Source organism: Mus pahari, chromosome 14 (assembly GCF_900095145.1).
Source record: "Mus pahari chromosome 14, PAHARI_EIJ_v1.1, whole genome shotgun sequence".
NCBI classification, from domain to species: Eukaryota; Metazoa; Chordata; class Mammalia; order Rodentia; family Muridae; genus Mus; species Mus pahari.
The window spans coordinates 47,680,474-47,692,177 of NC_034603.1; the positions used below are offsets into that span (position 1 = coordinate 47,680,474).

At 44.2% G+C, this 11,704-nt stretch overlaps 1 protein-coding gene across 1 annotated transcript in view; it reads right to left on the reverse strand.

Annotated features, from left to right (window-relative positions):
* The window catches only part of Utp6 (UTP6 small subunit processome component), a 28,546-nt gene that overhangs the window by 8,156 nt on the left and 8,686 nt on the right, over window positions 1-11,704 (reverse strand). Inside the window, exons 6-13 of the mRNA XM_021212698.2 lie at window positions 11,365-11,428; window positions 10,201-10,319; window positions 8,491-8,568; window positions 6,365-6,446; window positions 5,550-5,631; window positions 3,341-3,525; window positions 1,155-1,234; window positions 717-794 (exon numbers count right to left, since the gene is read on the reverse strand). Coding sequence (XP_021068357.1) covers window positions 717-794; window positions 1,155-1,234; window positions 3,341-3,525; window positions 5,550-5,631; window positions 6,365-6,446; window positions 8,491-8,568; window positions 10,201-10,319; window positions 11,365-11,428 — 768 coding nt within the window. The remainder of the gene's footprint in view (window positions 1-716; window positions 795-1,154; window positions 1,235-3,340; window positions 3,526-5,549; window positions 5,632-6,364; window positions 6,447-8,490; window positions 8,569-10,200; window positions 10,320-11,364; window positions 11,429-11,704) is intronic.

Consider the following 11,704-nt stretch of genomic DNA (forward strand, 5'->3'; position numbering starts at 1 on the left):
TTTTTTTTTTTTTTTTTTTGCATGTGTCTATGTATGAGACGTGTGCATGTGTGGGCACATGTATGTGGGTTCAAATGTGCATGCTCGTATGGATGTGCAAGGCTGATGTTAGCTTCCTCCATGGCCCTCACCTTACTCATTGAGGCAGAGTCTCTCACCTCAGCCCAGAGCTCATTCATACGCTAATCTAACTAGCCGGCTGGTTCACTCTGGGACCCAGTCTTCACCTTAAGCACACAGAATTCTAGGCATGTACGTGGGTGCTGGGATCCACCCTGAGCTGGACAGGTGAACTCCGGGGCATCTGCCTTCCCAGCACTGGGACTGCAGTGCGATGACACAACAATGAGAAGAGTTAGGGAAAGCAAAGGGAGAGGAGAGATGAAATGGGCACAGGAACAGGTGGTCGGGAAGGGAAAAGGAGGGAGTGAAAGGAAGGGAAGGAACCAGGAAGAAAGGGGAAGGGAAGGGAGGGGGGGAGGGAGGAGAAGGGGAGGAGATTGGAAGAAGGAGAGGGGAGAGGAGGGCTGGAGAGGTAGTCCTACAGTTAAGAAAACTGGCTATTCTTCCAGGGGACTCAGGCTGAATTCTCAGCACCCCACTGGCAGGGAAGAAGAGGATGGTGGGGAAAGGGAGCGCTCGCTCTGACTGTTGTGCTGCCCTGTACCTTAATAAAGCCCATGTACCAGCCAGTGAATGTGCTCTCTGTGGCTTACCCACTGCTTGTACTGGACTTCAGAAAGGAGCTTCAGTTCATGGGCCCTCCTGAATGCAAGCATGGTTCTTTCCAGCCTCTGGAAGCAGAAACATGTCAGGTCATTAAGGAGATTCTGGCAGGGACCTCTGGCCACTGAGCTGGGCAAAAGTAACTTTGCACATTTCTGAGAATTCAGAGATGACACTGAGTTCTGAATGGGGTGTGACTCAGGATGAGATGAGCTAAGCCCCTGCACCTGGCACAGTCCAAGCAGCAGAAAGCCCCCCTGTCCTATATCTAGATTAAGGGCAAACCAGGCTAGATCTTTACGATGACAGGTCACCCACAGCAAAAAGCAAGCGATTAAGCATGAAATGCTGGAAGCTACCCAGTGTTGTTCTGTAGAGAACAGACGCTTTCTAAGCATTCACTGTAGCTATTCGACATAAATCCTTACCTGCCCTCTGAGGGGCACACTACTGGTCTTCTTAGAAAACCTCTCCAAGCAAAAGGTGATGTAACACTTCCACATGGCCTCTGGAAAAGTGAGATGACACCAATTAGGTCACCAGTCCTCTTAGTTCAAAAACCTTTCTTTCTAGAGGAAGCTCCTCTAGAGGAAGTTTAAATTGGGAGCTGGAGGTGGCCCGATGGTTATGAGCACTTGCTGCTCTTCCAGAGGACCTGAGTTAATATTATAGCATTCAAACTGGGTGGCCCACAATCCGTGCAACTCCAGTTGCAAGGGATCCGACAACCTCTTTTAGCTTGTGTACCAACACATGTGACATTATTCACTCACCGGGGCAATAAAATAAAAATAATAAAAATGAATTGTTTTAGCCAGGCGGTAGTGGCACACGACTTTAATCCCAGCACTTGGGAGGCAGAGGCAGGCGGATTTCTGAGTTCGAAGCCAGCCTGGTCTACAAAGTGAGTTCCAGGACAGCCAGGGTTNNAAAGAAAAACCCTGTCCCGAAAAAAAAAAAAAAAAAAAAAAAGAATTGTTTTTAAAAAACCAAGTTTAAATTAAATTAACCTGGCTTTAAAAACAATTATTCCCACTGTATGGAATCAAATATATCAGATATCGGGGGAAAGCAAGTGAGTGATCACAGGAACTCAGATCCTTGTCTAGGTTTTCTATCTCCACCGCCTTTAATATTCCAAACGAGAACGCAATCTCTAATGAAAGATACAGGATGGTGCTCCGGGTAGTGACTCACCCCTTTAACCCCAGCACTGAGGAGGCAGACTTCAAGGTCAGCCTAGTCTACACAGAAAGTTCTGGGCTAACCAAGGCTACATAGTGAGACCCTGTCTCCAAATAAAAAAAGAAAAAGGATATAGAAGAATAAACAGTCTTCTGAATTATAATTTCTTAGGATTTGGGGGTTGGCTTGCTTTGTTTTGTTTTTTTTCTGAGGCAGGTTTCATGCAGCTCAGAGAGGCCTCAAACCCACTCTCTAGTTAAGGATAACCCTTGAACTCTGGATCCTCCTGTCTTTATCTCCAAGGCATCTACATTATTAAGTCTGAACCACCACTTGCAGTTTATTCCAGTGCAGGGGATCAAGCCCAAGGCTTCATATGTTCTACAAAGCACTTTACCAACTGAGCTACAGCCCTGACCCTTAAATTATATATATTATTTATGCCAAGTAAATGAGCATAAATATCTTTATTACTGAAGAAGTTCACAAAAGCTCTAGCACACACCTATAATCCCAGCACACAGGAGGCGGAGGCAGGTGGGTCAGGAGTTCAAAGCCAGCCTAGGTTATATGAAATCTCATCATGAAAAAGTCTGGCTTTTTGCCATCACAGAACAACTAGAAAGAGGCATATAGGGATAAGTATACAGCTCAGTTGGTAGAGTGCTTGTCTAGCATGCAGGAGATACCACACATACTGGTTCAGAAGTTCAAGGTCACCATGGCCTATCTAGCAGATTGAGGCCAGCCTGGAATACATGAGGTCTTGACTCAAAAAAGAAAAGGAGGTGTAAAATGGCTGGCAAGACAGCTTAACACATAAAGGCTCTTGATGCCAAGCCTGAGGACCCCAGCCCACATATCAGAAGGAGAGAACCAGGAGCTGGAGAGACGGCTCAGCAGTTGAAGGCATGATCTGCTCTCCCAGAGGTCCTGAGTTCAATGCCCAGCCACCACACGGTGCTCACAGCTACCGTATAATCTGATCAGACGCCTTCCTCTGGCATGCAGGTGTACATGCACATAGAGCTCTCACATGAAATAAATAAGTAAATCTTAAGTAAAGAAAAGGGGGGGGGGGGGATGGTAGGGAGATGGCTCAGCAGTTAAGAGCACTGACTGTTCTTCCAGAGGTCCTGAGTTTAATTCCCAGTAACCACATGGTGGCTCACAACCATCTGTAATGGGATCTGATATCCTCTTCTGATGAATCTGAAGACAGTCATATACATAAAATAAATAAATGTTTAAAAAAGGGGTGGCAGGAGAACCCAGTGCAGTGAGCTGCCCTCTGACCACCATATGTATGCTGTGGCATTCACTCACACCCACACAGATTCCCCTTCCTTTCTTCTTCTCTACTAGGGGCTGAACTCAGGGCGCAATCACAGTCAGACGCCGTTCCTCTGACACCAGGAGACAGACGCACCTGTAGGCAGGGCCTTCACTGCCTCTTCATACACTGCACAGCATCTTTCTTCCCTTCGGCCCATTTCCACTGCTTTGGCTTGTTTCGACACAGGCTGCTCTTCACCTGGTTGGGAATTGATCTCTAATTCTCGCCTCGCCACATAATCCCAAGTGAGTGGGTCATCGGTGTGCAGAGCTTGAAGGCTGAAAATAACAGTTTACTGGCACCTGCCCCAAGATAGAAACGAATTCAAAAATAACAGAATTGGGGCTGGAGAGATGGCTCAGTGGGGAAGAGCACTGACTGCTCTTCCAGAGGTCCTGAGTTCAAATCCCAGCAACCACATGGTGGTTCACAACCATCTGTAATGGGATCCAATGCCCTCTTCTGGTGTGTCTGAAGACAGCTACAGTGTACTCATATAAATAAACTTTAAAAAAAGAATAACAGAATTGCTACGGTCCATAAAAGGACACAGGATACCCTTTTACAGCTGCAGTAACACAAGGGTAATTTCCTAACAGGCATTCCAGAACAGCTTAATGAACAGACTAATCTATGGAACAAAGTTGTTAATATAAACTGGATTTCAGAATGTTTCAGGCATCCTTTGCAAATGTTAACTTTTAGCTGGGAGTGTTGGCACAAGCCTATGTTCCCAGCATTCAGAAGCCTGAGGCAGAATGATTCCCACACATTCAAGACCAGCCTAGTGAGTTCCAGACCCTTTTTAAAAATAAACAAACTAAACCCCAACAAATATTATCTTTAAAATTATTATAACTCTCCAAATCACATCAGTAGTTATCTGTGGCCATAGACACCTCCATGAGCCCTGCAGAGCCTGGTCTCCTGAATTCTTCTAACAGAGGCAGGAAAAAGCACAACCAAACTCTCTACCGAAACACTCAAAAGTCCAAAGAGCAAACCGATGCATGTCCTAGCTTCTCTCCTATGACATGGAGAAGTGGAACCTAAGAATGAAATGCCTGATGTAAACATGCAGTGGACTCGGTGAGCAGCACACCCAAAGGCCCATGGATTTGAGCTCTCAGTCTCTAGTTTGTGGCACTGTTTGGGGAGGTTATGGGATCTGAAGAAGGAACATCACTGGGGACAGGATTTATGGGTTTAGAGCCATATTTCATTTCCTGCTCACTCACTCTGCTTCCTGTGGGCAGGTAGAGATGTCACCAGCCAGCTGGGTGGTGGCGCATGCCTTTAATCCCAGCACTTGGGAAGCAGAGGCAGGTGGATTTGAGTTCGAGGCCAGCTTGGTCTACAGAGTGAGTTCCAGGACAGCCAGGGCTACACAAAGAAACCCTGTTTCAAAAAAACAAAACAAACAAACAAAAAGATGTCAACAGCCAACTTTCTGTTTGCACTAGCATGCCATGTCTTTCCCACCATTACAGACACTAGGCTTCTGGAACCATAAGCCAAAATAAACTCTCTTTCCCCTAAATTGTTTTTGGTCATAGGGTTTCATCATGGCACAAAAATTAACTAATACACACAAATACTTCTTAAATACCAGAATCAGACACTGCAGATTAAATTATCAACAGCACTTAGCTATGAAGAGCTACGAATACAACTCAGGTTTTGCAGAAAAGTAGAATGCGTATTGATGTAAGCTTTTGGGATATGTTTGTAAAATGCACTCTATTTCTGAAACAAAGCCAAGGATGTCAAAGAACCACTGTGAGAACATATAATTTCTATTCATAATATAGCATCATTTTTCCTTAAGCTTATAAAGGATATTCTTTTTCTTCTTATTCTTATTTTGTTTTGTTTTGGCTTTTCTTCATAAAGATTTACTTATTTATATATATGAGTGCTCTATGTGCATGTACACCTGCATGCCAAAAGAAGGCATCAGATCCCATTACAGATGGCTGTGAGCCACCATGTGGTTGCTGGGAATTGAACTCAGAGCCTCTGGAAGAGCAGCCAAAGCTCTTACCTGCTGAGCCATTTCTCCAGCCCTTGTTCTGGCTTTTTGAGACAGGGTTTCTCTGTGTAGCTCTAGCTGTCTCAGAGCTCACTCTGTAGACGAGCCTGGCTTGGAACTCAGAGATCCATCTGCATTTGCTTCCCAAGCGCTGCGATTAAAGGCTCGCACCACCACTGCCCGGTGTATATTCTTTTTCTCGTCTCCCAGCCTCAGATCTTAATCACAGACCAGAAACAGACATGCTGGCCTCACCATGGTTTTACTTACTCATCGTAAATCTCCTTCTGTAGATCTTTGGCGAAATCAAATAGTTGAGCAATAGTGAGAAGTGACACATGGAATTCTGCACCTAAAATTTAAAAATTGAGGGAAGAGGGCGATCTGCTGTCGGTTAAACTGTAAAGACATGCTTCATTCTAAATGAGCCATTTTCTTTATGTATTATAGTTAGTCTTTTGGGGGTTGCTGTCTTTTGCCTTGAGACAGGGCTTCATTTTCTAGCCATGGCTGGCTTCTACTCCTCTCCTGAACCCTAATGGTAGGGATCAAATCTACAGCCTTGTGCTGCGAGGCAAGCACTTTATCATAAGCTACAAGTCCTACTTCAGATGGCCTCCAATCATGATCCTCCTGTTCCAGCAGGTGTTCCAAGCTTGGTTTTTGTTTTCCTGGTGCTGGATCAAACCCACGACCTCATGCATGATGGAATTAACACTAAGCTATGCTCACAGTTAGAACGAGCAACCTTCTCCTGGTGACTTTTGTTTTTCGTTTTTTTAAAATAGAACAAGGAGGGGAGATATTCCTATATCCCCACCACATGTACAACGACATTAACATTTTGAAATATTTCTAACTATTCTTAGGTTTCATAAACTTAAGGGCATAAGGCAAAGATTCTATCATCTACTCCTTTCCAACTCCCCCAAATTAGTCAAATGCTCAATTAAACCTCATTGAGATGCCCGACGGTAGCTCAGGAAGCCTCTTCTGAAGACACAGTATGCCTCGCTTACAAGCTAACAGTCCTTCTCACCACAAACAGAACACCTACCAAAGATAAGTATGTAGACGATGCCTACCTTTAATCTTGCTTATAGAATTTTTATAAATGATCCGTGCCAACTCGCCTTTAAGGATTTCTTCAGGATGATCAAAATCCCCCTACAAAGCGTTATATCAACCGTGACTGAAAAGGCATTACCAGAAGTACCAAAAAAAAAAAAAAAAAAACAAAAAACAAAAAACAAAAAACAAAAAACAAAAAACAACCCACCAGGATGGAGGTTAACAGGCCTAGACTACCAGCGCCAGCCACAGGACCCCTGACTAACCACAGCTCGAGGCCAGCTCCTTCGCTTGTAAGGTCACTCGGCTGGTCCTCTAAGGCTCGCTCTCCATTAGACCAGAACAGATCCAGTCGCACATACCTTGATTATCCTTCTGCTTACTATTGTGAATAATAAAAAAATATGTTCTGAGGACCAGGAAAATGGCTCAGTTGATGAACGGTTTGCCACACAAATATAAGGACACAAGTGTGTATCTCCAGTACTTATGTAAAAAGCCAGGTGTGGTGGCAGGCACCTGTAACCCTAGTGCTAGGGGGGAGAGACAGGGATCAATGGGGCCTGCTGGTCAGCTGTCTGATCAAAGTGGTGAGGTTCACATTCAGCAAGAGACACCCTGTCTCAAAAAACAGGATGGAAAGGGCCAACAAAATAGCTTAAAAGGGAAAGGCATTTGCCACCAACGCTTATGACAGTCCAGTCCCTGGAACTCACATGGTAAGAAGAGAAAACCTATTACCACAAGTTGTCCCCTGACCACCACACACATATTATAGTGCCTGTAAGACACCCCTCACCCACCCAACACACTCACAGATGAATAATAGTATCTGAGCAGAGTTTAATCCCAGCGCTCAGGAGGCAGAGGCAGGTGGGTCTCTGAGTTCAAGGCCAGTCTAGTCAACATAAACAATCCAAGCAAAGCAGACATAATGAGACCCTGTCTCAAAACGAATAAAAAATAATATTTTTTTTAATTTTAATAATAAGGGCCAGTGAGATGACTCATTGGTAAAAGGTGCCTGCGGCCAGGCCTGATGACCTGGGCTAGATCCCTGAGATTTACGATGGAGGGAAAGAGCCAACTCCTCTACGTTATCCGTCCTCTGACCTCCTCATGTACACTGTGGAACACAAATAAATAAGTGTGATTTAAAAGATAAATAAGAGCCGGGCCTGGTGGCGCAGGCCTTTAATCCCAGCACTCGAGAGGCAGAGGCAGGCGGGTTTCTGAGTTCAAAACACGCCCGCAAAACCAAAAAAAAAAAAAAAAAAAGATAAATAAGAGCTGATGAGATGGCACGGTGACTACCTGAGATGGACCTCCGGGGCCCATGTGACAGACAAAGAGAACGGACTCCTACAAGTTATCCTCTGACCTCCACACACATACCTGACATGTCCCCCCCTTCAAAACAGCATTCTTAATGTGATTAAAAGATAAAATGTAATGTGAAGAAGCAGTTGGAGGGATACACACCAACCTCTGGCTACCACTTACATGTACTTACATGTACACACATGCACTTGCACACTCCCTCACATGTGAACACATAAACATACCCCAAACATGCACACCCCACCTACACACAAAGTTCTGAGCTAGAAACACAATAGTGGTACAGCAAATTCTTTTGTTTCTGTTTTCGTTTTGTTGTCTCATCTTTTTGAAGACAGGGTATTGCTATCTAGCCCGGCAAGCCCAGAGCTCACAATCCTGGCTAGAGTCACAAACCCTGGAATGGCAGGTCTGCCCCGTAACACCAGCTCTGACATTCCAAGCTTCTTCTTTAAAGTTATTCAGTCACATTACAAACAAGAGGAAAGGAGCCAGGGATGGTGGAGCATGCCTTTGATCTCACCCTCAGAGGGCTGAGGCAAGAGGATCAAGAGCCCACAGATGGCTCAGTGGGGAAAAGGATCCAAGTAGTGGCAAGAGAGAACCCTCAAGCTGTCCTCCGACCTCCCCATAAACACCACGACATAAACACACACTAAAATATCATTCCAAAAATTAAAATTACTTACAAACTCATTTGAAAGTGGAAAATGGAACACTAAATTGGAAGGAAAAGTACACCTCAAAGATTCTTCTTTTATGTCTAAAGAGGCTCAAAAGACTAACAACTGGCTCTTACCATGTCCATGGCGGCTTTTTCAAATTCTTGCTTTTCCTTTCTCAGTTTCTCAGCATGCATCAGCTCCATCCTGAAGTACTAAAAGGAGGAAATAATGACCTAAATGTCCTTACAGATGCTTCTTAAAAACATTCAAGGTGGCTTCTTAAAAAACAAACAAACAAACAAACAAACAAAACATTAATATCTGATCCAGTAAAATGAGAGGACCACATTTTACTTTGGAATGAACCTAGCTGATACTGATGAGGTCGGATGAAGATGAGACTGCTTTGAGATTGCCTGATGTGTAATCCATGTGCGTGAGTCAAAAGACTTAATGGAAGGTTCGTAAGTGGCTTCATTTAAACTCAGTCAGATATAGTAAGAAGCCTTGTGCTGAATGGGTAATCCAGACTTCTATCCACTTAAGACAAAGGAGGAGACATATGAGAATACGTTCACTAAACAAGAACTGTTGTTTCCCTAGGATGGTGGTTTGAATGAGAATGGCTCCCACAGGTTCATGCACTGGAATGCTTGGTCCCCAGTTGGTGGAACTATTCAGAAAAGATTGGGAAGTGTGGTCTTGTTGAAGGACGGACCTATGTTCTTAGCACATACAACTCCCAATTAGCTCCCTCTCTGCCCGCCTGAGGGATACAAGCTCTAAGCTACTGCTCCAGCACAGCACCATGCCTGTCTGCCTGCAGCCATACTCCCTGCAATGACAGTCAGGAACGTTAACCCCTGGAACCGTGAGTGTCTGAATTAAAAGCTTTCTTTCATAGATTCCCTTGGTCAAGGTATTTTGTCAGGATAATAAAAAGCACAAGGTATGGTGGCACACACTTTGATTCCAGAACTTGAGAGGCAGAGGCAGGTGGATCTCTGAGTTCAGGGCCAGCTTCATGTATGTATTGAGTTCCAAGATGGTAGAGAGACCCTCTCAAAAAAATAAAATAAAATAAAATAAAATAAAATAAAATAAAATAAAATAAAATAAAAAAGATAACTAAGGCACTCTCACAAAATAACAGTCACGAGATGGATCACTAATCATACCAAGATCCAGGAAGGTAGCAACGCATACTCACATGGCCTCAAAACATCAACCTTTGACTCCACGTGCACACACACTCAAAACAATAATAATTTCATGTTTGGAAATGACTCATGTTTGCCAGGCAGTGGTGGTGCACGCCTTTAATCCCATCACTCATGATGAGGCAGAGGCAGGTGGGGTCTGAGTCTGAGGCCAGCCTGGTCTACAGAGAGTTTTATTTTAGGACAGCCAGGACTATACAAAGAAACTCTGCCTCAAAAAATCAAAACACAAGAAAAGTAATATTGGGCTGGAGAAATGGCTCAGCAGTTTAGAATACTTGTTACTAAGGACCCAGCTTCGATTCTCAACACCCATATGGCCATTCACAACTGTCTGTAACTCCAATTACAGGGTATCTGATGTCATCTTCTCTCCCCCTCAGGTACCCATGCTTATATGCAGGCAAAACACTCATACATGTCTCCAGCAGCTCTGGTTTTAAAAGTAGCAACAAAATTTTCATGAAGCACCATTACCCATGAGAAAATAAAGTATGCAGAAGAGGGGGATAACTTCATTTTAGCAAGTATTTGTTCTCTATGCATCACAGAGACACTGCTACCTCTCTCTGAGGGTCACAGAGACATCTCTCTCTCTCTCATTCTGCATGCTCAAAAACTCACCTCTTGATAGAGCTTTGGACACTCGGGATGAAAGCGGAGAGCCCGAAGAAATAACTGCCTGGCACTTTCTGAAGACAAGCGATCTTCCATTTCCCATTTGGCTGCCATAATCCACAAAGCTATAGGAGAAAAACATTAGACTTAATTTCAGTAAACAATCGATGCTCCAATTTTAATACTTATTGAGTTATTTGTTAATCATACCATAGGAAAAAAGAGAGGAGCTAAGGGAGTTTCTAATGGAAAGTTTGACAACTCCATCTAAAGTCAGCAAAAGGGCTGGCAAGCTACCTCAGCAGGGAAAGGTGCTTGCCACCTTTCTAATGACTTGAATGTGGTTCCTAGAACCCACAGAGTAGAAACGAGCTGCCTTCTACGAACTTCCCTCTGGACTCTACATACTGTGCCAAGGCATGTGCATACCCACACATATACCACATGCTTACACATACACAGAATGACCCCTGCTTGGTAATCACAGCTGAACTTCCTTGGAGGGCCACAAATAGTGGCAAGCCATTGCTTTTAGCTTTCTTGAGCATGTGACTGCCAAAACTGGGCATGGCTATTTCCAGAATCTCTTGCCCCCATGGGTTACCAAAGCAGCTGCCTTACCCACTAACGCCGTCCCTCCAGAAACCTCAATTTAGGAATCACGCCTACTTTAGGGACGATAAAGACAGGCCTTCAAATTGCTAAGATCACTAGATTCCTGTGTCATAAACTTGTGGTTGACCTAATACCTTGCGTACAGTTCCTGGAGCACCTCTACTGGAGCACCTCCACTGGAGAGCAGTGAGACCTTACTCACCACTCACAGGAGAATCGGACACTTTGTGCACACCTTGTGTCAGCCAACCTACCTTACAAATCTACGTTAATATCTCCTCCTTCTAACTTTAGAATCACTCAGCACCTACTGCCCCTACATAAAATATACCCCACTGAACCGGCAAGTTGTCTTTCCATCAGCGAAAGGAAAACCCATCCTTCCTGTCCACAAAAGCAACGCCTAGCACAGTGACAGACAACACAGCAAGCGGGTAGGTAACGAAGACACAGCAAACTGTCTAAGCTGAGCCCTCCAAACAACTTCCCAGGTTCATCAAGCACAATAAATTCTAAAACGGCCTGATTTTGAATAAAATGTAGATTTTGAGATACCTGGCTTGTTTGAATGAATGGCAAGCATGGTAGAGAATATCTTGCTAAGATGTGTTTTGGTACCCTGCAAAAGAGAAAACACTTTACTTCCTGAACACAGAAATCACCGCTTACTAACTATAAAATCAAGTGGAGAAGCCAGGTGTGGTGGCTCTTGACTTAAAATCAGCACTCAGGAGGCATAGGCAGATAAAACATTGTTTGTAACTTCATGGCCCAGCCTGGTCTACACAGCAAGTTCCAGGCCAGATGGGATTACATAGCAAGATAGTGAGACAGAAAGACACACACATACACACAAACTCTCTCTCTCTCTCTCTCTCTCTCTCTCTCTCTCTCT